The following is a 27,983-nucleotide window of genomic DNA, read 5'->3' on the forward strand; positions in this document are numbered from 1 at the left end:
TACATTTACCGGGAGACGTTCTTGATATCCACTAACCGGACACGAGTCAAATCAGATACACGTGCGGGAAACTATTGCTGCTCCCAAGAGGCAAACTAGATCATGAAATGCAGTTCACATCCGCATCCGAGGATCCAAGTCACGGCCAAGGACCAGTAGACGTGTTGTTCTATAGGAAGCACTGCAAGCAACAAGTTCCATTGGGTCAGAATTAGATGCTGGAGTTGAGGACGCAGATACAGAAAATCATTTAGTGCTTGAACAGTCGGTTAGTCGAATCATTCTCATCATCGTAGCTCCTTTCGCTTAGTGCACGTACCTCGACATCCTCCCATTTCTCCCAGCCACGACCCTTCACAGCAGCAAGGTCACTCGCGGAAACCTGTTTGCCTGTGGTAAAGTAGCCAGCGTGGATCTTGGCATCGATCTCAACACGAGAATCGCTTGGTATCATTTCGTCGGGAATAGGGATTCGCTCCAGAATCTTGATGCCCGAGTCCACGATCGCATCATGCTTCATATTCGACATGGACAACATTCGGTCGATCTTCTTGACGCCCAGCCAGTGAAGAATGTCCGGCATCAGAGCTTGGAATCGCATCTACCAACGGACAGCGTCAGAAACTCTTCAATGATTGGTGAAGTGATCAAAGTCGAAAAAGACAACGGATGACTTACATCTCTCACACCAGCAATGTTTTCAGTTCGGGTGAAATATTTATCGGCGGTATCTCCGCCCCGTTTCCGCGCATTGTACACCAAATATTTGATCACCTCCCCAAGGGCACGGCCTTCCTTTCGGAAATAGATCACCACGCCACTTCCACCATTCTGCGCCTCGCGAATTGCTTCGCGAATACCAAAAGCGAGGTAGGGTCTGCATGTGCAAATATCAGACTGAAAAACGTCGCTACCATTACATTCATCGTGGATGCGTAGCGCCAGCTTGACCTTTTCGTCTGACACGCGCTCTGGGGGCCCAAAGATATAAACGGTCAGTCCGCCAATGGGAGGTAGGAAGACCTTCAAATCAGGACGAGTGATGAGCTCGGGGTAGCTGCCACCTGTATGCTCAAACAGGGCGCGACGAAGAGTACCCTCATCCACACCAAATCGATCGGCGACTCCAGGTAGATACCAAACCGGCTCAACGGCAACCTTTGTGACGCGCACCTCACCGGACGAATCTACCACGATTGAGCCGTCCACTTCAAGCTGCCCGTCCCGAACGGCATCTGCAATCTCGGCCAACTTCATGTTGGCCCGTGTCACGGCCATGGTAGGCCGAATGTCCCAGCCTGCCTCAAGCTCCTCTTTATATTGATTGACAATGTCATGGCCAAAAGGGTCCATGGACACAATCTTCGTCTTGTCTCCCCATGCCTGTTGCCAGGGGAAATTGAACGTGGGTTGGCTGTTGCGAAGATCGGGCCGGAAGTCCGCATCCAGCTCGCCCGCAGCAACGGCCAATGCATTGTAGATGCTATAGCTTCCACCATGAGCGCCGATCGCGTTTCGGCGCTTGACGAGGTTATTGCTGCGAGAAACTACCACCGGACCACGAGATTTGGCATCGGCAGCGCCCCATTCCAGCGGAACAGGATCAATCCCACTTTGACCGGGATAAGTAGTCAACTGCTGATGATCAGTCGGGGGTTTTCCTACGGAACTTGAATCCGATCAACATGCACCTCATACATACAATGATGTGTTTGCTATAATGCGACTTGGGCGATACAGACGAGGGGACGGTTGGCTCTGGCATTTTGGGGATGGATTCAGTCTCAAGCATGATTGAAGTCGAATTGTAATCGAATGGTCAGAGCTCCGTTGGGCTTCTTAAGAACAAAACGAACTGCACGAAGGTTTCAAAGGGTAGCAATGCAGCACGACGGGAGGGCAGGCCAGGTGACTTCCCCCGCACGTTATCAGCTTATCAGCAGCGTTTACAGAGCGGCGGTCACCTTCGCCGCGTTGTTATCTGCGAGGGTGGAATCTCCCTGCAGGTTATCACCTTCCTTGTTGCTTTCAATGGCTATCGTGGGTCCTCGTCTACGCAGACCAAGCCTGGAGAAAGAGAGACAATAGGCGTTATTGTTGTCCTCCCGGCACAGTCCCACCCGATGCTGCTATCTCATGGTTGCTATTATGGGGCCGCCCCAGAGAGACGATCCACTCCCCGCTGTGATCTTCGGCGTTCGGAGTTCAAGTGGATACCCTCGACGCTCTGCTCAGTCTGGCCGGAGTTGGGAACGCCGAAAGGCCATCTCCGCGATTTTCAAAGTAGTGTTGAGACATCTTACGCATTACAGCATGTTCACTTTTTGACAATGTCACGAGGTGGGAGAGTCCAGCACCCATATAAGCGTGACAACATTCATAGATCAAGCTATGAGGTAAGATAAGCACACTAGGAACGGTTGCATTATTAACTGCTAACCTGCCGGGAGTAGTGCTCGTCGAAGAAATGGGAAGCCAGCCTCGTGCGAGCCTTGCCGTCATGACAAGGTTAGGTGCGATCATGCCCTGCCGGTCTGCAGCCGATGTCAAGCTCGCGGGATATCTTCACGGTGTCTGTACCATCCAGCACCCATGACCCGAGCAAAAGCCAGGCGCGCGGACCCGGTGACAGAAGATGGCCCCCCCGAACGAGCTTTTCGAGCGAGGTATGTCCATGACTCTAGTCGCAGAAGAACCTCTGTTCAGGTTAGAAGTCGCGGCGCTCATCCAACATAGCAAGTCTAGCACGCCGGCTCAGGAGCCCGAGAAGGTGCTTAACACTCCGCCATCCATCAACTATATTCAGACTCCAGTCGCTGAACATAGAGGAAAGCCGATACTGGCAGGCTATTTCGGACCGACAAGCTTCGTGTCCCCACTCACAGACGATGTAGACCTTCTTGCTGCGGAGCAGGGGGAGTGTGAAGAGGAATTTACACAGCGCGTGTTGCCCGTGTACTGGACCGAGAAGGTGACCGAGATTGTCTCTAGTCTGGGAGACTTTTCCTTGATTGGGTCTCTACTCCATGAGTATTTTGATCTATGCCAGAGCGCTTCACTTCCAGCTCCATTGATTCTGAACACAATCGGCCCCTTGACAGCACTGTGCACAGAGCGCGCCCATCTTGAGGCCTCTGAAAACGGAGCTTTCTCGCTGACAGCTCGCATAATACAAAACACCGTCCAGCCGTTCACGGTTCCACCAGAGACTGTTGCAGGGACATTTCATCGCCTTTTCACAGGACCTGCAATCCGCCTTGAGATCATCGGAGTTATCTGCTCTGTGGCGGGTAGAGCGAGCAAAATGGGATTGGCCTCAGACAAGTCGAAAAGTCGATCATCCACTGTTGATCTTGCTCGCAGATTCATCGCGGCAAGCGACGCTGCTCTTCAAATATGCAAAATGCTCACTCCTCTGAACGATCTCTCAATATGGCTGGCACATGAAAACTTACTGTTGACGGATAATCTCAATTGGAGCTCCAGTAAGTTTCGAAAGCTAAGAGTCGGGTTGATGGCGCGTACAAGTACTGATTCCCACAGGCCCTAGATGCTGGAACCGGTTGGGCGAGCTTGCGACAGACATCTTTGCTTTGGGTATTCACAGAGAGAGTAGAAAGCATGATAAAGTTCCTCAATTCTTGATGGAAACGAGACGCAGAGTATTTGCGGCAGCCTACCAATTGGACAAAAGCGTTGCCACGTTTTTGGGTCGACCCACGAGAATCCCTCTTCGATATTCAGATTGCAGCATGCCGTTGGACTTGCCGGATGACGCATTTGTGTCTGATCAAGCTCAACTCAAGTATGGGTCGAGCGATCTAGATCCTGACAACTGGAATGTTCGTGGCGTATATCGGCGAGCATCTTGGTTGCGGGTGCGATTTATTGTTAGCACTTTCCGCGAAGAGATACTTGAGGTATCCCTGCAGAATATGACCCCGCATGTCGTGAATGTGCTCAAGTAAGCAACATGATTCACTCAATAGTCGGTTTCAGGTCGGTCAGGCTGACTGCTTTCAAGCGATATCTCTCGCCGCTCACGTCTCGCGTGGGAGGCACTACCCGCTCATCTACAATATACTCCGCAACGCTGGGATACGGATCATCCTCTTGCTGCGCGCATTATGCTCTCCGTGTCTTACTTGGCACATCTTTACAATGACTTACTCATTCAAAGACTACTGGCCGGGAGAGAAAACCCACGTGGCTCCCCCGCGCTATTGGCAGTGAGCTCGGAGATTCTGTCCTCAATCCTGGCGATGGACTCGCAGAGAGAGCAAATGGCCGGTCTCATTCGCAGAGATCTCATGTGGACAGTCAGTGATTCATCTCCACTTAGCACGAAGGTCTTTCGACCTTGGACTCGTTGTTCCGAATCGCGAGTAACTAATACGAATGCACATGTCTCACAGATCTTGCTATATGGCTTCCCAAGCGCGAGTCTACTCGTCAAGGCACTGCAGCACCAAAAAAGGACGGGTGAACCACTTCTATATGAAGGTTCCCGATCTGCCCTCATCCGCCAGCTCAGTGTATTCGTGTTCCACTTGGAGACGCTTGCCCGCCCAAATATCCCCAACTATGCGCTTTTCCAAAGAGCCGCCAAGATATTTTCCGAAATCATCGATGAGGTGCTTGAGCCACACAATTCCTACCCGGGCATTGAAGGCCACATGAATGATGCCTCGTTCCTCGAATTCGACCAGATACTGTCAGCGGATGGTCTTGACCTATTGGATTCCTTGGATTGCGGAGTTGCCTACAACCAGTGGCTTTTCTGAGAATCAATAATCTTGTTGCAGGGGATAACTTCATTAGGGATAATGTACATGTCTTGATTCAATATTAATACAGAGATCATCAAAATGCGCCGGTCGCAAGAAAGCATGAGGAGAGAGGGAAAGCGCAGTTGACTCGTGTGGCGTTTCCGTGAGTGTCTCAAATCTCGCGGACAGGGACAGCTGTAACACGGGACTCATCCTTGGGTTCCAAGGTCCGATCACTGTCAGAATCATGATCTTTGACCGGGGCCACTGTGAGATGTGCACCTTTCTCTGCATGATCCTCGCCGGGGTTCACATCGGTGGAGATCGACGGCGAAGACGAAGAAGCAGGGTGAGGAGGAAGGGTAGGGTCAGTAGCACCCGGGGCACCGGGCCCGCCTGGAGGAGCTTCCGAGGGCGGAGGATAAGATAGGGGAGCATCCTGAGATGGAGGCGTATACCGCATTACGGCCTCGTTCAAGAGCGCAGCCGACGGATCGGTGACCTTGAACATGTTTTTGAGCCAGAGACCAATCTTGGCTCCAAGGGACATTGCGTTCCATCTCTCCGTGAGCCATTCCTGTTGCTCGGGCGTCTTCTCAGGAACCCTTCTCCTCCACCGAGCCATGATGCAGAACAGGAGGGACCAGATGAAGATGAAACAGGTCGGAACACCGCGGCGACTCTTCCTGCCCACCATGGCACGTCTGAAGATCACCCAGCTTTCCCACAGGCTCATGATGAGCCAGAACCCAGTCCACGAGAAAACGACAATCAGAATCAATTGAAGGAACGAGACACCCCAGGTGTATTTGCAGTCACCATTGCAGCACCGCCCACCTCCTATCGCGTTGGTGGAGACGAACAGTGTCTCGGTGAAATCGTAACAATGTTCATATGTGCTATCTGTACCAGAAGTACCAGATGAACCAGTATAAATGCCCGTATTTGAGTCGCACCCTCTCCAGGAGTACGGATAACAGTCGAGACTGTAATAGTCGTATACGCCTGTAGGAACGGAGCTTGGATCTACCAGCGATTTGGTGACCGAGAAGTAACCGCCGGTCGCAGTCGATGTGACGATTGCGGTTGGGCTAGCGAACCCTTGAGCCTCCGTGGGTATATCGACATAGCAAGTCTTAGTCGTCGGAGTAGGTGCGTGTGTGAAGGAGCATGTCGTTGGTGGAGTGAAAGTCAGAACCATGTAATAAGTATTACTCTCATGGATTGGAGTGGCAGCAGAAGGCGCCACAACGAGGTCAACGGCCGTGACATCATCTTCAAAATCAGATACTGTCATTGTGCTCAAGACCACGGGGTTCGTTACTGTTGGCTTGACTGGAATGGCGGTGGTTACCGGCCATCCATAGTACGCGTCGGTCGTGGCCACGAGCTCGACATATTGAGTTCCGAACCACGGTGACGCACGAGACAGGGTAGCAAGGTTCAGCAGAGCGAGACAAGAGACTCCGCCAGTATTGAGCAACCTCATCTTGTAGGTCAACCCCGACAAGCTGGACCCGGACGGTCAGAAAAACGAAGAATTTACGTTTCAGCAAAAACGATTGAAAAGTCCGCCGAGTCAGAGAGACAGATAGGCTGGGTGTCTCCTCGCTTCTTATACAGTAGGAGTAAAACTTTTTCTTCCTGTTCCAGATAGAGCAGCCCTACGCTACGGTCAGGGTCAAATCTCATAAATCGAGACTAGCCAGATACAACCGGCGGACCTCCGAGGTGGCACCAACTGTTTCCCTCCCCCCTGCAAACTAAGATGACCAGCAGCTCCTAGGCTTCCTAGCATCCTATCTTCTCCCATCTCAATTCGTCCCTAGTCATAGCAACCCTGGCCATATCTCGTTAGTCCGGCTTTAGCTCCACCCTCAGGGTCTGTACTGTGAATTCTCTAGTGCTGGGGCAGCTTGGCTCGGTCAAGATTGCATTGCGTCCCGCTTTATTAATCGGAGACCGAAGGGGTTCTATAGGGTCGGTCTTAGTTTATGCCATGCCAAGACTCTGGGCGGACTGTGGCGGTCGCTTGGGCGGCGCTTGGCCTTAGCTTGCTTGACCGGTGTGACCTTGCTCATATTTGTGAGTCATAAGATTTGAGTGCGTACACAGAAGATAACTTGATACCAAGTCTGCTACCAGTCAGTGTAGGAGAGAATGATTGCTGTCTGGCCACACAGGAGTTGGTGATTCTTCCTGAACGCCATCCTGCATACACAATACTGTACTTCTTCAATTGAGATCTTTATCCATAGCGAATGTGAATCTTGTGATGTATAACACTTAAAAGGACAAGCCCGGCGCTTGCGATCGGCTCCCGCCCTCAATAGAGTTAGCGCAACCTGGAGATTCAGGTCCGCCAAGAACGGCCGGTTGATTCAGGAACCACCAGGGCTTAGAGTTCACCCGCATGGACGCAAATTACGGGGGTGGTCCCGCTCTCTCATACGGCATCACCCGAGGTTTCCCCTGATTCTCCTTGGCGTGTGCACGAATGAACCGAAAGCGAGCGAATGAATCCTATCGCATCTCTTGTTACGGACTCACGAGTCACAGGTCATCACCACGGAGAGACTCGCGACAGGACGGGTCATAGCCGATCTTCTAGTGTCGAATGAACGAACGAACCGAGTTGTTGTGGTCGGTGCCAGTGTCTTCTCTCCGTCCCATTGATGAAGAAACCCACGTTACATCTAATTTGTAGAACAGGAAGGCGAATGGTGGGATTAACATTCGATTGTTGAAATTTTTTTTTCAGATAGAGGCGCGTAGGCCCCCCCTCGTATCTGCAGGAACCGTAAAATCATCATTCAGATCAAATCACATGACATCAAGAACGTGTTTGACCCAGGGCAGCGTGCACCAACCCCATCATCTCTCACTGCTCAACGGCAAAACGTGCTTGCGCCCGAGTGTTCTTGATGGTCTTTTTGATCATCCGCTCGACCTCATCCCAGTCAGACGTGTCCAGGCGGTCGATATGGCACGAGAAGTGGTTCGAGATATCGTTCAGCCAGCCCCACTCTTCCCGGTTGGCCACAAAGGTGATGGCCACACCAATGCGACCGAAACGACCAGTACGACCAATCCGGTGAAGGTAGGTCTGGTAGTCAGGCTCACGGTGGCGGGAGCGAGGGTCAAAGACCACGGGCACGTCGTAGTTGACGACAAGGGAGACAGTGGAGACATCGATGCCACGAGCAAGCACATTGGTGGTGATGAGCACCTTGGCCTGGCCACTGCGGAAGGCATCAATGACGGCGTCACGCTGCGCGCCTTCGATGGCTCCAGTAAGCGAAGCCACAGTGTGTCCCTCTGCGGTCATGCGCTTTTCGATCTCGGCGGCCGCAGCACGTGTCTAAGGTTCACAGTACAGGTCAGTCAAATACTCCTAGGGACCATTCGCAACCTCGGGGAACAGTTACTTACTCCGACGAAGATGATAGACGAGCCAACCGTCAACAATCCATAAAGCTGAACAAGGTTGTTGTACTTCTCCTCCTCTGAATTGCAGTCCATGAAGAGCTGTTTGATACCATCGACAGTCAATTCCTCCTGGCGAAGGCTGATCTGATTGGCATTCAAGGCAAATTTCTCGGCATACAGGCGAACTTCGGTAGGGAATGTAGCAGAGAAGAGAACTACTTGAACAGTCTTAGGTAGCATGTTCTTGACACGAAGGCACTGGTCGGGCAGGCCCTGTCCTTCAAGCATGTTGTCGGCCTCGTCGAGCACAAGAACCCGGACTGCGGTGGGGTTGAGGACTCGTCGCTTGATCTGTTCGCCGACCGTGCCGGGGGTACCAACCACGACTGCAGCAGTGACGCGCTTGGGTCGCTGGGCGATTTCAACAGGAACGCTGATCTGAAGTTCCAGCCCCTCAAGGAAAGCACCCATATCATTGACGACACTGCCAATCTGACGAGCAAGCTCACGGGTAGGAGCCAGGATGATGGCCTGGGGAGTGTGACGCATCTCTTCGGTGGAGAGATCAATGCGGCTGAGAACGTTCAGGACAAAGGCGGCAGTCTTTCCAGTACCAGACTGAGACTGTCCAATAAAGTTCTTGGGAGGGTTGTGCATCAACAGGGGCAGGGCGCGCTCTTGGACTTTGGATGGCTTGCGGAACTTCATTGCGGCGAGACCTTTCAGGATACGAGGGTCACTAGATATGACTCGCAAGTCGTCAGTGATGCACGTCGACAGAGGACGTTGTTGAGTATGGACTCACAGGCCGAGGTCTTCAAAGCTCTTCACAGAGAACAGAGGATTGTTGGGATCAGCTTGGAGGTCGCTCAGCTTAACCTCGACATCGTAGTCGGTCTCCTGCAGACCGGAGCCCTGGGTCTTCTTGGAAGCTCCGTCCTCAACCAAAGAGCCCTCGGGAACCTCTGTACCATCAAGCAATTTGTTAGTTGGCATGTCAAATCTCGTCATGTTCGCAGCAAAGCGCAAGGCAGGACCGCTCTATCGCATCTGGCGTACACAACCATTCAAGCAAATGTTGGACACAAGATAGACACAGAGTGCGTGAAGGGAGAGTCGGCGCAATGTGCTCAGATGCGCTGCGCATAGGAATTTCAATACGTACCGGTAGTTGGAGCAGGCTGCGCAGCTTCTTCGGGCTTGGTGATGCGATCAGCCAGGGAACCGCCGGTCTCAGTGTTCTCGGAAGACATCTTGAAAGCTCAAACGAGTAACTTTATCGAGATATCGAGCAGATGATGTAAAAAACACAGGTAGCGAGAGCTATCAAGGTCGTGACTGCGGAGACGCAACTTGGTAACGAGGGGTGAGTGGCGGGGCAAGGAAATTTGAGGAAGAGGATGCGAGCGATTGAAGGGGACAATCGAGGCCTCTTGTACTCTGCCGCAGGGACGAGGTGTGTGCAGTCTGAGGTAGAGATCAACAACAGAACAAGGACAGCAGCCAAACAATTGAATCCCGAAAGTGGAAATCTAGAGGAAAACACGCGATGCGATTCTGACTCCTGCAATCCGCGGAAGCAAACAGCGGCGGAGCAGAAATGACGCCGAGCGGCGAGACGAGGGACCAAACTTAAGCTTGGCCTATTTAGGAAAGTTGGAAACGGTATGGTATCTGCCTGCGAAAGTTTAAAGCGGACCCAATGACGCCCGTGCTGACGGTCAATATCCTTGTATCGTATGGTTACAGGCACCCGCGAGGTTCCCCGCCTTCTCCCCAAGCTGGGCGTTGCGATCATCGTCACTCTGTCCTGATTGGCACTGAAGGCAAACAAAACACGACACATTTCTCTTCTGGGGATAAGAGGCTCGTCGTAGTCTAGAAATTGCCTTAAACAGGGACTACTGGTGCTGAATAGCATCTGCTCCAAAGCACCTCAGCTTCGCGCAATAGCTCATGCGTGATCGGATCGCGACCTCACCACGGCCATGGCGGCAGCTGACATTGCTCCCCAATTCGGGGCGGAGCTCAAGGTATGCTTGATGCACAAACTTCTGAACTCACAAACAAAGTCATTGATCTGAGACTCGGACATAGGACAATTTTAAACCGGTTAATGCTTGGGTCAGTTGCCCGCACCTTGCGCCGTCTTCCCCGCAGACCCCTCGTGTCGCTATCCCTCGTGCGGATTGGGAGCTAACACGGCTTTCGTCGCATAGGTATCTAATGGTATCGCGTGGCTCGATGAGATCCAGCAATTTTACCGTGAGCGCAGCGCCATTGAGAAGGAGTATGCGACCAAATTGAGCGGACTATGCCGGAAGTACCAAGACCGCAAATCGAAGAAGATCAGCTCCCTGAGCGTTGGCGATACCCCTACGTTGACCCCCGGGTCCCTCGAGAGCGCATCATTGACAACGTGGACAACGCAATTGAATGCCATAGAATCGCACGCGGCTGAACGGGACAAATATGCAACGGAGCTGGTGGGACATGTGGCCGAACCCTTGAAACAGGCCGCCGCTCAGTTCGAAGAGATCCGCAAGTCCCATGCAGACTACCACGCCAAACTCGAAAAAGAGCGTGATGCGGCCTATGGGGAGCTGAAGAAGGCAAAGGGCAAATACGATGGCGCATGCCAGGAAGTCGAATCGCGACGTAAAAAGACCGAGTCCTCATTTGATCATGGGAAAGTCAAAGCCCAGGCGGCATATCAACAGCAAATTCTCGAAATGAACAACTACAAGGTGAGGCTAGTGAGAAGATTGCAAAATATATTGTGCCGTCATACTAATTTTGATATGCAGAATCTTTACCTCATCCGTATCAATGTGACAAACAAGCTCAAGGAAAAGTTCTTCCACGAATACGTCCCCGATGTTCTGAATGTGAGCTTGATCCTTTGCTCTGACTCTGTATTCGCGGTCTTTCAGACTAGCTCTAACGCGTGAGAATCAGGGTTTGCAAGATCTCAATGAAATCAGGGTCAAGAAGCTGAATGCCCTGTGGTGTCTCGCAGCGCAGCTAGAGAAATCGTCTTTAACAAATAGCCTCAACCATTGCTCGAATCTGCTCACCGAGATCCCTCGCAATGACCCGCGCCTCGATTCTATGATGTTCCTCCAGCACAATGTATCTCAAATTCAAGAGCCTGCCAATATGGGCTTCGAACCCAGCCCTGTCTGGCACGACGACGCCTCCATCATCACAGACGAGGCAGCCAAAGTCTTCTTGCGCAATGTGCTGGGTAAAAGCAAGTCCCACGTCCGCGAGTTGCGGGTAGAGGCGGACAAGAAGCAACGCGAGGTGGAGAATAGTAAAAAGGCACGCGAGGCTATTCAGCAAGGGAAGGACAAGCGCAGCGAGGTAGAGGCAGTTCGAAGCATCTTCTACCTGCAGGAGGCTCTGCACGAGATTGAACGCAAGTGGGTGACGGCTGAGGTTGAGACGTCGACCATCATCTCCGTGGCAGGAGATCTCTCTCTCGGCGCCAAGAATCATAATTTCCGCTCGCAGACCTTCAAGATCCCCACCAATTGTGATCTCTGTGGTGAGAGGATCTGGGGATTATCCGCCAAGGGCTTTGATTGTCTGGACTGTGGCTACACGTGCCACAGCAAATGCCAGATGAAAGTCCCCGCCGAATGTCCCGGGGAACAAACCAAGGAAGAGAAGAAGAAGCTCAAGGTCATCCGGCAGGAACAGGCAGGTGCCGCACCGGCCGTAGACAATGGGTCTCCTCTTCAATCACACGCAAAACCATCTCTCACTCGGCAGAATACGATGAATTCGCTCAGCTCCGGATACGCTGCCAGCACGGCGCGTTCCATGTCGACCTTGAATGTTGGAGCCACCGCACCTACTGAGACTGGGCCGGACTCATCTCCAGCTCCCGCGCCGGCTGCCAAGTCCGCCGGTGGTGCGAAGCGAAACCGAGTCCTTGCTCCGCCCCCGACGACATACGTGAGTCCGTCGGCAGATACGGATACTCTTTCGCCTTTCAAATCCTCAGAACCCAGAGGAAAGATGGTCTACGCATTCCAAGCAACTGGAGCCGACGAGTTGACAGTACAAGAAGGAGACGACGTGAGCATTGTTGAGCCAGATGGTACGTTCAACCTTTTGCCCTTGCTCCATGCCCATCATCCAACTATTTTGTGGATTATCAAGCTAATCCAAACCCAGATGGCTCCGGCTGGATGCGCGTCCGCGTCGGCTCCCAGGAGGGCCTCGTTCCATCCTCATACGTCGAAGCCGCCCCGACACCATCCCCCGTGCCCTCCGCCAGCCCCGGCATGACCGATCGACCGGGCTCAACGTACTCCAATTCATCTGCCTCGCTAGCCGGCAGCGCCGCCACCAAGCGCGTAGGCCCAGCCGTGGCGCCCCGGCGCGGCGCCAAGAAGCTGCAGTACGTCGAGGCACTGTACGACTACGAAGCTCGAAGTGATGCGGAGTGGTCGATGACGGAGGGAGATCGATTTGTGCTGGTAAATAGAGATAGTGGAGATGGATGGGCAGATGTCGAGCGAGGTGGGACCACGAAGAGTGTTCCCGCCAACTACATCCAGGAAGTATAGGACCAAGTACGGTCAAAGGACCGCCTTGTTAGTTTCATCCCTGGATTTGACCCAAGACAGTGTACAAGTCTAATTCGGTGCATGGCAGCCTGGTACAGAGCACGAGGGCATAGCCGTCAGAATTTCCCTGCTTTTGTGTGTGTACATAGAAACTCTGTGATCTTGTCTCTTTTCCGTTGTTTGTTCGATTCGGCGGTGCTGTGAGCTTCCTCGGGCATCTAGTAGGAGACAGACGTTGAGTCGATGAGCGTCGAGGTGGAAGACATTGTCCCTGTCTGTGCTTCCAGTCTCCGGGCTGTCGGTGAACAATCTTCGGGCCATCAATGTACGCTATGTCAAGGAGATACTGAAGGATTTCGGTCGCCATGCATATTTTGGGAGTTCTCCTCCAGATGCCCCGTCGATGTGAATTCCGTGTTAAAATCCCAGGATCCTAAGTTTCCCGGACTCAAGACTTCAAGACGCAAAAACAACGGGGTGATGACACCCGCTCGTCGAACGGAAATGACATGTTTCAAGCTCATTTAATCTGGTTGTCATCGCTAGAGAACAGAATATGGAAGCACTTATGGACATGCAAGGGAGAAAGAAGGTGAAGAGGGGGGGGGGGGGATATTCGTGATCGTTCAGTCATAACATTAGCATCAAGGTCTGCCACATCGGCAGCACAGCCAATGTTATTGAGACACGGGGGGATAGTCTGTGTCGAGATGCTCAAACCCATTTTCCGGCGACCACATATACCTCGACCAATCCTCGACGGCAAATACTTCATCTGCCAGTCCTTCGGACAGATCCACGTCCAGATTCAAATCGTCCAGATATCCGAGCGTTTGCTCGTCCAGACGGAGCGATGGATCCAGAGGGAAATCAAAGGGATTGGCACCCTCCATGGGACTGAGCATGGGCATTGTCGCGACCAGTCCGGCGGAGACGGCCGCCGCCGAGGTGGTCGCGTCCAGCGAGTACATGGGATCAAAGATGGTTTCGCACATGGTGGTATGATCCAAAGTGGTGGGCTCCAAAGAAGAGGAGGAAGCTGCTGCTGGAGGACGAGCCATGGCTTCGGATGATCCAGCCCGACTCGTCATCTCGGGTGGAGAGACGGGGAGAGGCACACTGGCACCGGCCATGGAGGAAGAAGTCGAGGGCAACAGGTGAACGAGACTTTCGCCATACGATTCCGTACCGGAACCTGCGCCCGAACCCTCGGAACCGGACCACTCCCCAACACTGCTACCGCGGGTCTTGGGGCGACGAGACGAAGAAGCTTTCGAGCCGCGAATCGGAGGAGTCAGGCACGACGACGACACGGATGCCGCAGAGACCGACCCGGAACGCGAGACTGCGGCCGACGAGGGGGAAACTTCTGCACCGGAGACGGACGATGGACCGGCCTCTTTGTTGGCGCTTCGACACTTGCCCGAGGGTCGTGGCGCGATGGGGAGGAAGCCGTTGGAACTGGGGTGGCGTGGGTAAAGCCTGCCATGGCTTGCTTTCTAAGAAACCAAAAGAGTAACATCAGCACCATGCCATCTTGTGCCGCTTTTGAATCCTTTTGTTTCACATAGGTGCGTGTGTCTGTTTTATGCGTATCTGTATATAATTTGTCTGGATTTTCTTGTTCCACCCTCGATTTTGTCCCTTTCTCTTTTCCCCTCGATCCGGTCCATCTGTCAGGGTGACATCCGGAGTCAACGAAGTGGGAAGAAAGAAAAAAAAGATTGAGGGGGACAGGTTCAAAAAGCGGCCACTGGCTTCTTCTTCTCTTCTTCTTTTCCGCTCTCCCTTTGATGAGCAATTGCGTTACTTTTGAGGATGATGAGGATGGAGATTTCAGCTCCGCCTCGCGCTTGAGTCGCGCATGTTCCGACGGTGCCTCGCACGGAGTTGCGTGGCAGATGGCGCAGGTAGCAAAAGGACGGCCCTTGCGCTTGATCCGAATCAACGGTCGATCTGGAGGCGAGTGGTTAGAAAGGGAAACAAGCTGAAGAAGAATGCAGCAGGAGCTTGAGGTGATCAAGATCGTGGTAAAAATGGGGAAACAAAGGGAAATTTCAGAACTTTGGGAAGTGTCCAGACTTGAGCGTTCCAGCAACCTGACGCTTTGTGGCACAATAGCAAGAGTGACACCGCAGAGACCACACGTTGAGCAACCACCCAAGAGGATCTGAACACCGGAGACTGGACCACATTGAACACAACAGACATCCTCCGGGTCGTTATTATTCGACGGGGTGGCAAGGACTCCAATTTCAGACATACCATGATGTTTGCAACTGGACACTCGATGACCTCGAATGCAAGCTTCACAAGCCCACTTCTGACCGTCGATGAGCATCCCTTGTTAGAATGAAATGAAAGCAAAGGATGAGGTCGGGCTCGTGAGACTTTATACTACGCTTGAGGGAGGGGGGTGGAGCCCGCCATCAATCGGCTGAAACCGCCATGGGTCGAGGTTCTTTGGGTCACTCTTGAGTGTGAGGTATGGGGTGCTCTCGTTTTGGGAAGAGGAAATAAGGATTTGAAAATTTGGGCAACCTGGGAATTGCCGTTTTATTATTTTGTTCGGTCTCTTTTGGGATGTGAGGGAGAGGGGCAAAAGGGGACCGGTTGACCTCATTTGGGAAACGGGCGGATTGCTGGAAATTGAATGGTGCGACCCGTTTTGCTCACGTTGGAGGTTTTTAACTGCCACGAGGATTTTTTTTACCGCGGTAGGTAAGGTGATATAGTAGTGATGGGAACAATCGAAATACGAAAAATGGAATATATCTCTGAAATCAGAAATTTGAAAATCCAGAACTTGAAGAGAACAACAAAAGGCATCGACACTATTTGAGACGCGCTACTCACTGTGCTGCTAGAGTAGAAGCACTGTAGTTGAAGGTGTGGAGATGGATTCGTGATGACGCGCGAGCTATTACATAAGTACATAGCGTACTCGTAGTACGTAACTTAGCTTGTTAGCACTTATGTGGTAGTACTATGGGATGACAGGACATGCTGATAGCTCTACTAGTCCAGAACTCCAGAGATATGACCAACAATTCTCCAAATTGAGAAAGAGAAGCGAGGCAGAAACGCTCGTCAGACCTTGAATGTGCATCCATACGATGATATAGTGTTGGCCATAAAGTCATACGCAGGAAGGTGATCCTGCGCTGATTGCCCAAAGTACAAAGGCTTGACAAGAAGCAGATAGGTGGGAGGTAGTATGAACGCGCTGAAATTGGGGTCGAGCGTTGATTTGGGTACTTTGGAATGCCGGTGCATGCGGCGAGGATATGGCGCCTCGGTGCAGTTCAGAATTGGTTGAAGGTACGACGGTTGAAGAGGACATGGTACTTATGTATACTTTAGTATGTTAGTGAGGAATATGCATTACTCTCGTACTCACTACTCAGTACCTAGGTACCTACCAAGTCCTATTACCAGTGGTCCAGTACCAGTACGGTAGGTGGTCAGAACCAAGGAAGGAGGATGTGATGCGGGTGAATCAACTTCGGTGGTATTATCCTCCCTCCCAGCAACGGAGTGTGCCAGTGTGGCACTGTACCCTAGACCGTGGATCCTCCCAGGCTGCCTTTGCCCCCATTTCCCGCCCTGGTCGAAAGCGAAAAGCTTGGACCAGGCAAGAGTTTTTTTTTTTTTTTTCAAGGGTTTGGTCGGTTGACTAAAAGGTGCGTGATTGCGGGATTTCTGCAATTTCGAATTTATAATTTTGGGGTGGGAGTTCTCCTGGATGTATGTACTTTGTACATCAGTTAACTAAGGTACCTGCTATGTAGGTAGGAGTACCTTAGTCTTCACGGTGTCCCGTTTCAGCATAGACTCTCGTCACTGGGAAAAGGAGTTCAAGGAGGGCACGCTATGCCCTCATCTCGACCCTCTACTTCTCTGGGGACACATTCGCAATTAGGCTCCCCTCAAACCTCGATATGGACGTGGATGCGTGGGTCCGTAGCCAGGGTCCCGTGGGCACGGAGCACCACGCACAGTGCAGATGCTGGTGCCGGTGCCAGTTGGGAGGAGGAAAATTGCTATGATTGGGCTTCAGCGGAAAGCCTATGGGCAATAAGCTATTAGGGAACAAGATTGCATCTTAGGAAAAAAAGAAAAAACAAAAACCCCCGTTCAGTGGACTGAGTACAAGTAGTACCTGTAGTGCTTGCGATCATTTTCGACGGTCAACTCCTTCATCGTGTTTGTGTGAGGGATTTTCTTTGCTATAAAATTGTCAAATCGAAGTATTTCCCCACGCGGCTGGACTCCATTTTCTCTTGGACCAACTTGAGAGAAGCCGGGTTGCCCGTGCATGAAAGATCAGAACCTGAGGCCACCGCAGGCTCCAGTGCTGGACTGCTGGCCAAATAGCCGATGGGTGAGCGTGAATAGAAGATGCGATCGAAGGCAGCCCCGTCCATACTCGATCGTGGAACAAAGGTCCCGGAATAGATCATTGCTGAATCTAGCACCTCTGGAAGATGCATCATATCCGGCAACTTGGTTTGAAATGATCCCGGGTTGAAAGCGTTGACGACGACTGCCTGCCTACTAGTACGTACTGAAATGCGAGTACCTACTGGCAGTGGTCCTGTGGTGGTCGGACTCCTCCGGACTGCCAGATCGGTGCTAGAGCGCCAACGACTCTCACGAGGCCGACCGATAATGCCTCATACATCCGTCCATCTCCCATTGTCACGTTCAGCTTTTCCCAGCTCCAGCGGTTCCGAGGAGAACCACCGTGAGCACGCCGGTAGTCGTACCGACGCGGGCACTCGGTCCCGACCTGGTGACTGACTGGCTGTACCTGAGGGTCAGTCTTGACTTTGTCAGGAACCTCAGTACTGACGAAGTGACTAGTACCCCCGGGGCAATATCCCTGAAAAGAGGTCTGCCATCCTCTGCAGTCAGCATGAACCGGGCCACCCCATGGCGGTTGGGGAACAGTCATCAGAGTCGTACTTTGGACCTTTCCCCCTCTCTCTGGCCGTGCTTCGTGAGATGATCGTCCCTAGGGAAGCGATCTTTTGCCGACGCCATGCATTGACCTGCATGTAACATCCGGACAAAGGACGATGCACCTGGGAAGGTGGCTGTGCTCCGCAAGTCCCCAATCTCGTGGCGTCGATTGACCGCACCAGGCTCGCGGTGTCAGATCAAGCCATCGACGAGCCATCCACTGCCTCGTTTAGGCGTCAGTTGATTCTTCTTCTCTTTTTTTTTTTTCCACACAGGCGCAGTAGCCTCTGTAATCCCAAGATGGATCTTGCCTGTCTTTCACCAGCTCGAGTCCGATTCGATCGTCTGACTGGAGGCACCATTTCCAACTTCAGAGAATCTTGACTCTGCATTTGACTTGCGTAGCGTCCTCGAAGGATCAGCTCGGGCCATCCGTCCGCATCGTGGGGGTTCTCTTTCCCACCTGGGAAGCATCAAGATGCTCTATCGCGACGACGAGGTATTGATGCTCTATCCGTCGCGTACACGGGCACAGACGGATCATCGATCTGGCTTGTCCTGGTATATCGCGCCGTCCACGTGCCTTTGCCGCGGTCTGTGTCATTTTTGTTCTGTTCCCCTTTCCTGATCACCGACTTCGGTTGAATATCACAACGGACCATCTGGACACCGGAGCGAATGAAACTGCCGAAGCAAAATTAAGGAACATTAAGCTCAGCACCAGATTGGCCACAAGAAGAGGGTCGTCATTTCTTACAGTCCTTCGATTGGGGGGGGGGGGGCAGCGGTTCCAGGAGTAGCTTACGAGCTTTCCCGTGACTGAAGGTCCTTGGCCGATGTGGGGGGAAAGTCGAGGTCACCGAGGGACGGCCCCACTCGCATCCGTTCACTGACTCCCACAAGTCTCTCTTCAGTATGCGCCATTTTGAATACCTGAGGCATTTTTCTGTTCCAATTGCTGGTCAGGGCCAGCCTTGTTTCCTCACAACCTCTCTTCACCGTATTTTCTTCCCAGCCTATCCACTCGAGCATCGGAGAATTGGGTTGAGAAAGGATGGACCAAGAGTGTGAAAAACTGGAATCGGGAAAAAGCCATGAATCAGGCAGACAATGAATCCCCCCCCCCCCAGGTAAAATAGGAGGAAAAAAAAAAGACGGATTCTTAGTGCACGGCGGATGCAAACCAACGCAGCAAGACATGATCAGAGAGATCTGGAGGGGGCCATTTTCAGCTGTCAGCTTGGACAGACAAACATGTGCTTTCCATGAGAGAGAGAGAGAGAGAGAGAGAGAGAGAGAGAGAGAGAGAGAGAGAGACATCGGAGAGCGCAGAGTCCCGACCGTCTTTCCTCTTTCGCTGGCGGGTGTCATCACACGGTCGATAAGGTCCCGTCTTCGAAGGGGGTATCTGCGAGGACCATCTCCCAATACCTCCAGCATCGGTGCTCACAACCAAGCTGCAGTCGAAAGTCGGGTCATGTTGGTGGTCATCTTGTGTCACGTCAAACGCGACGAGGGATCTCTGAGCAGATCTGACTGAAATGACCGCCACTCCGAAACGAGCGAAAGATGTCGCGATCTTGTCCACAGGGGACCGAGGACGGTGCCTCTCGGGGCAAGAGGTCTTCCCTGAGATATCTACCAAATCCAACCTGATCGCATCCTCAATCGAATGTGTCGGAGGCCTCCGGTCAACACCATATGCTGTCACGGGATGATCCCAACACGGCCGAAGGCGCACGCGGCAAGGGATACTTGCTATGATCAAAGGGACTGAAGCAGCCAAGGTTGCTCTCCCGTTTCAAGGACTGGCTCTCAACTTCCTCATAATGGGGCCTGGCCAAGAGCCGAACGAGGTCATTCACTCTGTGTCGCATGTCTGCGGTCGTCTTTATCTTTATGGTGGGAGGAGAGAAAACGGTCCAAAAAGGACGCGGGTCAATCAATGTATACGTTTCGACATGATACCCGAAAGCGCAAGGAATCCGCGTCTCCCCAGGACTGCGTACAGGCTCCAACTCGCGAGAGTCTGGATCTTGTTCGTGGAGATATATTGCGCATTCTGTCCCGCCAGCGTCTTTCGAAGCTCTGAATGGCTGCCGGATATTCCCGCGATCTGGCTGTGGCTGACCGGGATTCATAGCGTCCGGCAATCAAGCTCTTCACCACGTCTCGGCTCCGATCTAGCTCTGCATCAGGACTCCTTTTCCGGCTGAGGGATGGGGTGTGTCTGGACGGGATAGATATTTTCAGCAGAGGTCTGATGCCTCCGAGTTGTTGCTGCATGGGTCATCTGATTGGGCGGCTTCGTTCGGCGTTGGCTGGATTGTTAACCTTGCTGTTCAAGCATCCGGGGCAGAGCACCGTTTCCTGGGGTCATCCATTCATGGTATGTAAGTGTACCAAGGTAACAAATGATGGTTGATCTCATGGCTCGGGCTTCATTTGACCGGGACTCAGGTTGAAGCTACGGTTCTTCCATACTAGAGTATCACAGGTTCCATGTAGTGAACAGAACTCAAAGACGTGCAATTCTTTCCCTTCACAAACATACTTTATCATTTTTGATATTCAGATAGTCTCCATGTTAGTCGGAAACCCAATCATCTTTCCTACAGTCCTGCCCTGGTAACATCGATTCAACCATACCTTCGTTCCGAATGCAGTCTGAACTCTTTTGTAAATGTCTGTCTCGAAAGGTATCAATTCGCAATCATCAATCATGTTCATGTACCTTCACATGGTACAATGAAGTAGCCAAGGTAAAACGCAAGTAAACAGAGCACCAGTCTAAACATGAAACCACACAGGTCGTAGCTATGTAATCTACAAACCCAAGACCACCAGCCCCTGACTTTCAATTCCTTCCGATCGACCCGCGCGACACAATAAGTGCGAGTAATCAAATAAGAGGTACCTAGGTAGTACTCAATTGGAGATTTTAGCGTCGAAGCGGGACCTCCATCTCACAGTATTATCTCCTCCGGCTGTCCCGTCTCGTGGTCATGAACTCCCACGCGTGCTCATTCCATTCTTGTTCGCACTTAGGAAAGACATCTATCTTGGTTTCCAACGTAGGTCCGCCAAGTCTCATGCTGGTAGCTTCTATGTTTTCTATTTTAGCATGCTGCTTTACCTTTTACTTCCATCTTCATGCAACCTTGGTACATCACGTGGAAAACGGCCTCAACCGAGAGGCTCCGTGCTCGTCCCGGTGTTTCTTGCTTGTATAAACTTGGGGAAGCTGGAGGTTTGGAAAATGGCGACGAACAGACGGGAATAGATAGGGTGAAGCTGTTCTCTGCAGTACTCGAGGTGATGCCTTCATTTGACCTACACTCTTCAACTCGCTAGGTGATCGCCTCGGACCTCAATACCTACCCGACTCACCAAATACAGCCTGGCTGGCCGATGTCGTGGCATGAATGGCTGTGGAACCTTGCCTCGAATTCGATTTCCGAGCTCACAAGCACAAGTTCAGGAGATCTTTTTGAATCATCGCGCGATAGGGAGATCACCACGGGAATTCGTAGAGCGGGTTGCTTTAAAGGAGACAACGTGGTTCAAGGGTAAACGAGAAGGCAAAAAGCGATGGGCGGCGCCGCGGCGCTGCCGCGCGTGAGTAAGGTACAACGATTGAATTAGGTATCTGCCGAATGGACTGACCGATCTATACAGCCTTGGTATCCGGATGCGCAAGCAAATACGGCATGGGTGCAATGGGAGCTACTAAGGGTAAGGTGGACCAAGTCTGGTCTTGATGGGGTTCAATGCCCGCTAGGTCACGCAGAGAGATACTCAGGTAGACACGCAGGAATCACCGACTTGAATACTTTATACCTGACTCGACCATACCGGAATTGAAATATCTCTCGAGATGAATGGAGCAAAGAGGACTTTTCAAAACAAATGATATGCATGTATTGAATGATAGCTTAGCTCATCTCGTCTCGTCTCCGAAGAAGGGACATCCACCGTCCCCATCTATAGTAGGTCGGGGGTATTCATTGTCCCATGGGCAATCGATCGTCTCCACCGTGTAAAGCCAGATCCCCAAATAATGTCTATCCGGCCAGCCGACAGACGCCGGCGGGCTATCTGTCAATGTGACTTTGGACTAAAGTTGTTTCTTCACTCGATGGTTAGGTGTACCAAATCAATATAGGTGGACACGTGGGACGTGCATTCATCCGTCTATCACTCGATCGGCAACAGACCTTCCCTGGAAACGGCGCTTTCCAGAGAATAAGCACGCACTCGCAACCATTCCACTAGACTTATAAGCTACAAATCTCTTGAGTTCATCATAGAAGGTAGGTAAGGTAGGTTAAGGCTCATCAATCACCTCGCCCTCTCCCGCAGTGCCGCAAGTCGCAAGTCGCAAGTCGCAAGTCGCCAGTCGCAAGCCGAAGCCGAGGCCCGACTGATTCAACCGCACGCGGAAAACGAGGAATGTTCGGGAAGACATGACGTTATCCGTCCTGATTCACTGAAGTACTTAGACTGTACTCTCTTGACCCAATACCACGTAGGTCATATATACGACTTGCGCGACATCTTGTTCTGTGCTCTTTCTACCCATTTTTTGTTCTTCAAACTTCTCCTCTCCTTTTTAAGCGCGGTATTTGTAGCATTTCATCTCATTCTTCCTTGAAGTATTCAGACAAGTAGGACGGGTGGATAGGGCGCCTAATTCCTTTCGTCTCGACTCGACTCAACACCACCGTGCAGTGCAGTGCAGATCGCACGTTTGGGGCGTGGTGTCATCGCTCCGTATTACTCTGAGAAAATTCCACGTCCACGCGACGAGCTGTTTGCCTTGTACTGCATTCGTCTCTCTCTCTATCCAGGCATAAGCCTCAATCAGCATGGCAATTCCACCTGCTCAAGTCCGAATCGTCGAGGTCGGACCCCGCGACGGTCTGCAGAATATTCCCGGCAAGATATCAACTTCGACCAAGATAGAGCTGATCCGACGGCTACGCGAGACCGGTCTCACCGCGATAGAACTCACCTCGGTGGTTTCTCCGCGGGCGGTCCCGCAATTGGCGGATTGTCGAGATCTGCTCGGACACTCGTTCGTGCAAGATCTGTTGTCGAGTCCAAGGCAGCCGTCTCCGGAGGCTGGCTTGATGCGATGGCCGGTCTTGGTGCCGAATGTAAAGGGGTTGGAAATTGCCGTGCAGAATGGCGTGAGGGAGGTCGCGGTCTTTATCAGTGCCACGGAGGGATTCAGTCAAGCGAATATCAAGTGTTCGGTGGAGGAAGGAATAGCGAGAGCAAGGGAGGTTACTCGTGTCGCTACTAAAGCCGGTCTCGCAGTGAGAGGGTCAGTCAAGCCCGGTGCAACACCTTGCACAGATTTTGGATGACACAATGATTCGGTTCCGCATATACTGACTCAATCAACACCAGATATGTATCGTGCATCTTTGAAGATCCCTACGATGGTCCAACACCCCATCACGCAGTCCTTCATGGTGTGAAATCCCTGCTAGACGCCGGATGTCACGAAGTCAGCCTCGGTGACACTCTCGGTGTTGGTTCTCCAGCCAATGTCCACTCTCTCCTCGAGTATCTGACAGGCCATGATATCCCTATCACCAGACTAGCCGGTCACTTCCATGACACATACGGCCAAGCAGTCGCCAATGTCTGGGAAGCGTATCGATACGGCGTACGCGTATTTGACAGCAGTGTCGCCGGGCTCGGCGGATGTCCGTATGCCCCCGGAGCAAAGGGGAATGTCGCCACAGAGGATGTGGTGTATATGTTCCAGAATGCGGGGATCAGTACGGGTGTCGATCTGACGAAATTGGCCGAAGCAGGCGAATGGGTCGCGAATGAGCTGGGGCAGACCAATTCGAGTCGAGTCGGCAGGGCCTTGTTGTGCAAGACTCGAATGTCGCAAGACAAGCCATCGCCGACGACGACGACCACGACGTCGAGTCTGAACGATGCTCTGGCGAAATTCACACCATGCACAATGTCAATCCCCGCACAGTTCTCCCTGAAATGGACCTTGATGTCTTCATCTTCCAAACCATCCATGGAAAACAATCGGTTCTCCACCGACAACGTCTCGCAAACTCTTCCTCCCAAGGATCCCGACCAGGAGAAAGCCGCACTGTCCTCGTCCCAGCCGCAGTCCACATCATCGGCACGAGCCTGGATCTCGCTGCGAAGACCGTCATGTAGCAGTGTTCGTGTGTGAGAGGAACACCCGAGATCGCCCGATATAGTTGACTCGACTGGCGAGAGCGGCGGTATTCCAGCGGGGAAGGGCCACCTATTCCATTAATCGACGAGAATCGCTGACCCTCTCTTCGCACTCGACGTCTGACTCGTGAAACCGGTCGATTTAACGGAGCACACACGACGCCGAGGACAAGGGCTAAGGGTAGACTCAGAAGCCCAGGCCCCCTCTGTTCTCGGGAGATTCCTCGGAATCACACTGTGTGTAAAGACACCGAGGAACACACTCTGATCATCACATCGAACATGCCCACGAATGACGCATAGCGTCACTGTTGTCACTGCGAAAGGAGAAAGCCACGGCATAAAAGAACAGCCGGCTATTACTGGCTCTCCCTCCAATACACCGGCGCAGAGAGTACTCAGACGAGGGAGTGCGTTATGAGCAACCGCACGTCAAACCGCAGAATGATACTGATGTGTCGAGGGATTCAACGCCAGCATGATACTTGAGGTGGTGGAGGAATCCAGGAGGCCTTCGGTCCTGAAAAGTACTGGGTGCTGAGACCCTATGGTGTACTAGTTTTCATACACTCTAGACTCAGGGTCCACGTTCGTCACATGTACCTAAATAGATCCATTATGAAGTCTTTACTAATTGTGTGGGTTGAGATCTACTTCCGGGACAGAAGGTTGCACGTGCCTGTGTCAGACATAACCTGCGCGGAACAGATTCGGCGCTGTCTCTTCAACGTCATCAAAATCTACACATACTTGACGGGGCAAGGTCATGCTTTGGCTTTCTCTGAAATAGAAATAATGCCTGATTCTTCACTTATGCCCTCGAGTCAAGAACTTAAGACCATGTAACTTAACAACGATGGGGAAATACGCCGGGGAAAAATGATCGAGAAAAAAAAAAGGGTCCGACGTCCACGTTATAAAAAAACAAGAAAAGACGAGTCAACACAAAAAGACAAGTCACAACATTCTGAGCAACCGCGCAAGGGTCAAGGATCCAAAAAAAGGTGGTTTGTTTTTACAGCAGAATGAAGCTGGCACCGAATAGGGTGGAGACGATGGTCACCAGGCTGACGGCAACGGGAGCCATGCTGACGGTGAAGGGCTTGACCAGACCCGAAGCAGCAGCGGAGGAAGTCTGACCAGCGGCACCGGAGGTGGTAGAGGCGGAGCTGGAACCGGAGCTGGAACCGGAGCTGCTGGATCCGTTGCCGGTAGAGTTGGAGCTGGAGGCGGTACCGGCCCACTGAGAGCCCTTGCCACTGAAGCCAACACCTTTACCGGCACCATCCTTGAGGTACTTCTCGGCAGGCTTGGGAATGGTGGGCAGAGAGCCGGTGGAATCGACATCCCAGTTGGGAGAGTTCTTCTTGGGGCATGGGTTGGCACCACCGGTCTTGTTGTAGTTGCCATCACCCTGAGGGTTGGCGGTCTTGTCCAGGGCAGACTTGAGAGCCTTGTAATCAGGGAGGGGGGTGACATCGCTGCCCTTGATGGTCACCAGACCGTAGTTGCTGTCCTCCTCGGAGTACTCGTAGACCAGACCACCGGAGTAGACACCGGTCATCTTGGTGCTATAGAGAGCGGCGACTTCCTGGAACTGACGCTTGTTGGTGTTGCAACCGTACTCGGAGAGGAAGAGGGGAATACCGTAGCCGGTGAAGTTCTTGACCTTCTGGTCCCAGCCGGAGGTCGTGAAACTGGAGGGATCGCACCAGGAGTAGTCGTTGAAGGCGAAGAAGTCGGAGCGCTCGTCGGCAGTACCGCAGTTCATGTACTCGGCCATTTCCAGGCGGTTGGTATCGACATCTGCGGCAGAGTAACCGACCGGGACTTGACGCAGCTTCTGCTCCTTGAGGTAGTTGCGCAGATCACGGGTGACGGCCTTGACGTAGGGGGCGGCCACAGAGGAGGGGCCATCGTTGATGACCTCGTTTCCGGAGAAGAAGGCGAGAGTGTTGTCGTAGCGGGAGAACATGTCGACGGTGGCGAAGATGTACTGAAGGTAGACATCATTGTACGAAGGGGCCGGGTTGGCACGGTTCAGGGAGTACTTGGGAGTGTTGACGTCGAGCACCAGGTAGATACCGGCATCAGCAAGAGCCTTCATACACTCGTCGTGATTGGCCGAGTTGTCGACCGAGTAGACACGAATGGTGTTGAGACCCAGGTCCTGGAAGTTCTTGATATCGCGCTTGCAGGATTCGGCATCGGCGATGGGATCGGCCAGCTTGGAGGAGCCACCGGGCTGATAGTCGACACCACGGATGTAGAATCGCTCGTTGCCCTTGAAGAAGGCGTTACCCTTGACGGTGATGGGGGTCACACCGCTGCCACGCTTGGCAACGTCGGAGGGGGCAGCCAGAACGAACTGAGCACCCAAGGAGAGGGCCACGGCCACGGAAGAAATTGCGCCCTTCATGATGTCTAGATTGGTGTCTTAAAAGGTCTTGAGGCGTAAAAGGAGGTGGGCAAGGATGCAATTGAAGACGAGGTGATGATGAAGAAGCACCTGGTGAGTGTGAACGAATGTCGATAAAGTGAAGGACGAAAGAGGTCAAGGTATCAAAAACCCAAACGAATGACGGGTTGAAGGGGGGGGGGGGGGGGGGGGATTGAGGAATGGGGGATGGGAAAGCAGAAAGAGGGAAAGAGCGAGTGGGAAGCAGAAATAGAAGGAGAAGGAGGAAGATCAAGAACGAAGGGATGGAAGGAAAGGGATGATGAGGTCAGGTGAAAAGCGGGCAGCTGATCAGTTAGCAGGTACCTCCGTGACCTCGCTGTTCCTTAGGTAGTTACTACTGTTGCGGACGTGGGCGTTGGATGCTTTGCAGCGTCTCAGCTTTCCCTATTTTGGACCCTTCAGAGTTGGAGAGAGGGTCTCTCCTCTCTCCTCTCCACCGGCCAGGGCGGCTGGAGACTCCGACCACCTTCGATAAGTCCCACCACCACACCACTCAGGAGTCCGGAGGCGGGAGGGACCAGTCCCTGACGCTCTTGGGTCTTCCGGGGCTTTGCGGGAGGTGAAGGACTCTGCCGCTTGCCATTTGCCATGACGGGGGCAGGGGACCCTCTTCGCCCAAGACCTTCCAAGACCTGATCTCAGCAGCACTGCCTCAGTGGCCGGTACCCACCGTCCACCCATCGCAATCACCACTTGAGACGGTCCCACGAGGCGACGAGCCCACCCAAGAGGGTCCTCGGTGGACTCCCACCGGCCCTGATCGGCTGGTGGCGTACAGTGGAGTCGCCGTTCAAACAGGCAAAGATGGGCCAGGCCCATCTTTGCCAGGGCATCACCACGGCCGGTTGGCACATCATCACAACAAGGAGAGTTTCTTGGAGAGTCTTGGGTCGCAGTCAATCATGGACCCAAGACTCATGGCGGACAATGGTTCCACCACCGAGACAGCATCGAGCGACACGGCAGAGTAGGGCATTAGGGCATTAGGGCAAAAGGGCAAAAGGGCAATAGGGCAATGGGCAGCACCGTGAACACGAGACCTTCCTTTAGTGGTCTCTCCTGAAGCAGAGTAGTTTGTCCAGAGATAGACTCAGAATGTATATCAGTGCGGCGAGGACGTGACGTCTTGCGCTCCCGCTCAACTATGCCGTCGTGGAATTATCCCCCAATCATCCAGTAGAAGAGGCAATGGGCATCGGGTGGAACGAAAAGCTCATGCTCGGCCGGGTTGAAAAGTCTTGAGCGATCGGCAAAGAGCCGCCAAGCCATCAACAATCACAACATGCAGGGGCCCCTCGAATTTCGATGGGCTCACCCAATCAATCTCGGTACGGTCCTGTCATAGAACTTTGGACCCTGTCTGGACCCTGTAATGACCCCGTAATTAACACCCAGGGAGGAGCCACCAAGGGTCATTGAGATCAATGAGAGAAGAATCTGCTCCGAGCTCATCTCCACATCAATCTACGATTGTATCGCAGCAGACAAAACCTTACTTCACGAAGTTCAGTCGAAATTCAGTCTTCAGTGTCGTATGGTAAGTGTCCAGGAAAGTTACCG

At 52.6% G+C, this 27,983-nt stretch overlaps 10 protein-coding genes across 10 annotated transcripts; 3 read left to right on the plus strand and 7 right to left on the minus strand.

The window, feature by feature from the left end:
* Positions 1-250: 250 nt before the first annotated feature.
* Positions 251-1,792, minus strand: N7539_002089 (putative GTP cyclohydrolase II; the record flags this gene model as incomplete). The annotated part of the gene is made up of 4 exons (XM_056931692.1): positions 251-256; positions 320-601; positions 679-1,635; positions 1,703-1,792. 4 exons carry the CDS (start codon positions 1,790-1,792, stop codon positions 251-253), a joined length of 1,335 nt encoding a protein of 444 aa, XP_056793723.1.
* An 843-nt stretch (positions 1,793-2,635) lies between these two features.
* Positions 2,636-4,784, plus strand: N7539_002090 (transcription factor domain-containing protein; the record flags this gene model as incomplete). The annotated part of the gene is made up of 3 exons (XM_056931693.1): positions 2,636-3,485; positions 3,544-3,964; positions 4,025-4,784. The coding sequence occupies 3 exons, from the start codon at positions 2,636-2,638 to the stop codon at positions 4,782-4,784; spliced, it is 2,031 nt and encodes a 676-aa protein (XP_056793724.1).
* A 157-nt stretch (positions 4,785-4,941) lies between these two features.
* On the minus strand, positions 4,942-6,258 carry N7539_002091 (uncharacterized protein; the record flags this gene model as incomplete). Its single annotated transcript, XM_056931694.1, has 1 exon — positions 4,942-6,258. The coding sequence occupies one exon, from the start codon at positions 6,256-6,258 to the stop codon at positions 4,942-4,944; it is 1,317 nt and encodes a 438-aa protein (XP_056793725.1).
* Positions 6,259-7,650: 1,392 nt separating this feature from the next.
* On the minus strand, positions 7,651-9,451 carry dbp5 (ATP-dependent RNA helicase DBP5; the record flags this gene model as incomplete). The annotated part of the gene is made up of 4 exons (XM_056931695.1): positions 7,651-8,130; positions 8,202-8,937; positions 9,004-9,163; positions 9,364-9,451. 4 exons carry the CDS (start codon positions 9,449-9,451, stop codon positions 7,651-7,653), a joined length of 1,464 nt encoding a protein of 487 aa, XP_056793726.1.
* Positions 9,452-10,186: 735 nt separating this feature from the next.
* On the plus strand, positions 10,187-12,778 carry N7539_002093 (putative actin polymerization protein Bzz1; the record flags this gene model as incomplete). Its single annotated transcript, XM_056931696.1, has 6 exons — positions 10,187-10,231; positions 10,296-10,322; positions 10,418-10,945; positions 11,006-11,086; positions 11,157-12,306; positions 12,384-12,778. 6 exons carry the CDS (start codon positions 10,187-10,189, stop codon positions 12,776-12,778), a joined length of 2,226 nt encoding a protein of 741 aa, XP_056793727.1.
* Positions 12,779-13,455: 677 nt separating this feature from the next.
* Positions 13,456-15,119, minus strand: N7539_002094 (uncharacterized protein; the record flags this gene model as incomplete). The annotated part of the gene is made up of 2 exons (XM_056931697.1): positions 13,456-14,277; positions 14,589-15,119. 2 exons carry the CDS (start codon positions 15,117-15,119, stop codon positions 13,456-13,458), a joined length of 1,353 nt encoding a protein of 450 aa, XP_056793728.1.
* A 1,888-nt stretch (positions 15,120-17,007) lies between these two features.
* On the minus strand, positions 17,008-17,477 carry N7539_002095 (uncharacterized protein; the record flags this gene model as incomplete). The annotated part of the gene is made up of 2 exons (XM_056931698.1): positions 17,008-17,332; positions 17,365-17,477. The coding sequence occupies 2 exons, from the start codon at positions 17,475-17,477 to the stop codon at positions 17,008-17,010; spliced, it is 438 nt and encodes a 145-aa protein (XP_056793729.1).
* Positions 17,478-22,611: 5,134 nt separating this feature from the next.
* N7539_002096 (hydroxymethylglutaryl-CoA lyase) lies at positions 22,612-23,957 on the plus strand (the record flags this gene model as incomplete). The annotated part of the gene is made up of 2 exons (XM_056931699.1): positions 22,612-23,072; positions 23,159-23,957. The coding sequence occupies 2 exons, from the start codon at positions 22,612-22,614 to the stop codon at positions 23,955-23,957; spliced, it is 1,260 nt and encodes a 419-aa protein (XP_056793730.1).
* A 1,020-nt stretch (positions 23,958-24,977) lies between these two features.
* gel1 (1,3-beta-glucanosyltransferase gel1) lies at positions 24,978-26,381 on the minus strand (the record flags this gene model as incomplete). Its single annotated transcript, XM_056931700.1, has 1 exon — positions 24,978-26,381. The coding sequence occupies one exon, from the start codon at positions 26,379-26,381 to the stop codon at positions 24,978-24,980; it is 1,404 nt and encodes a 467-aa protein (XP_056793731.1).
* Positions 26,382-26,821: 440 nt separating this feature from the next.
* Positions 26,822-27,013, minus strand: N7539_002098 (uncharacterized protein; the record flags this gene model as incomplete). Its single annotated transcript, XM_056931701.1, has 1 exon — positions 26,822-27,013. One exon carries the CDS (start codon positions 27,011-27,013, stop codon positions 26,822-26,824), a length of 192 nt encoding a protein of 63 aa, XP_056793732.1.
* Positions 27,014-27,983: the final 970 nt, after the last annotated feature.

This window comes from Penicillium diatomitis, assembly GCF_028827545.1.
Source record: "Penicillium diatomitis strain IBT 30728 chromosome Unknown utg000002l_segment0_segment0, whole genome shotgun sequence".
NCBI lineage: Eukaryota > Fungi > Ascomycota > Eurotiomycetes > Eurotiales > Aspergillaceae > Penicillium > Penicillium diatomitis.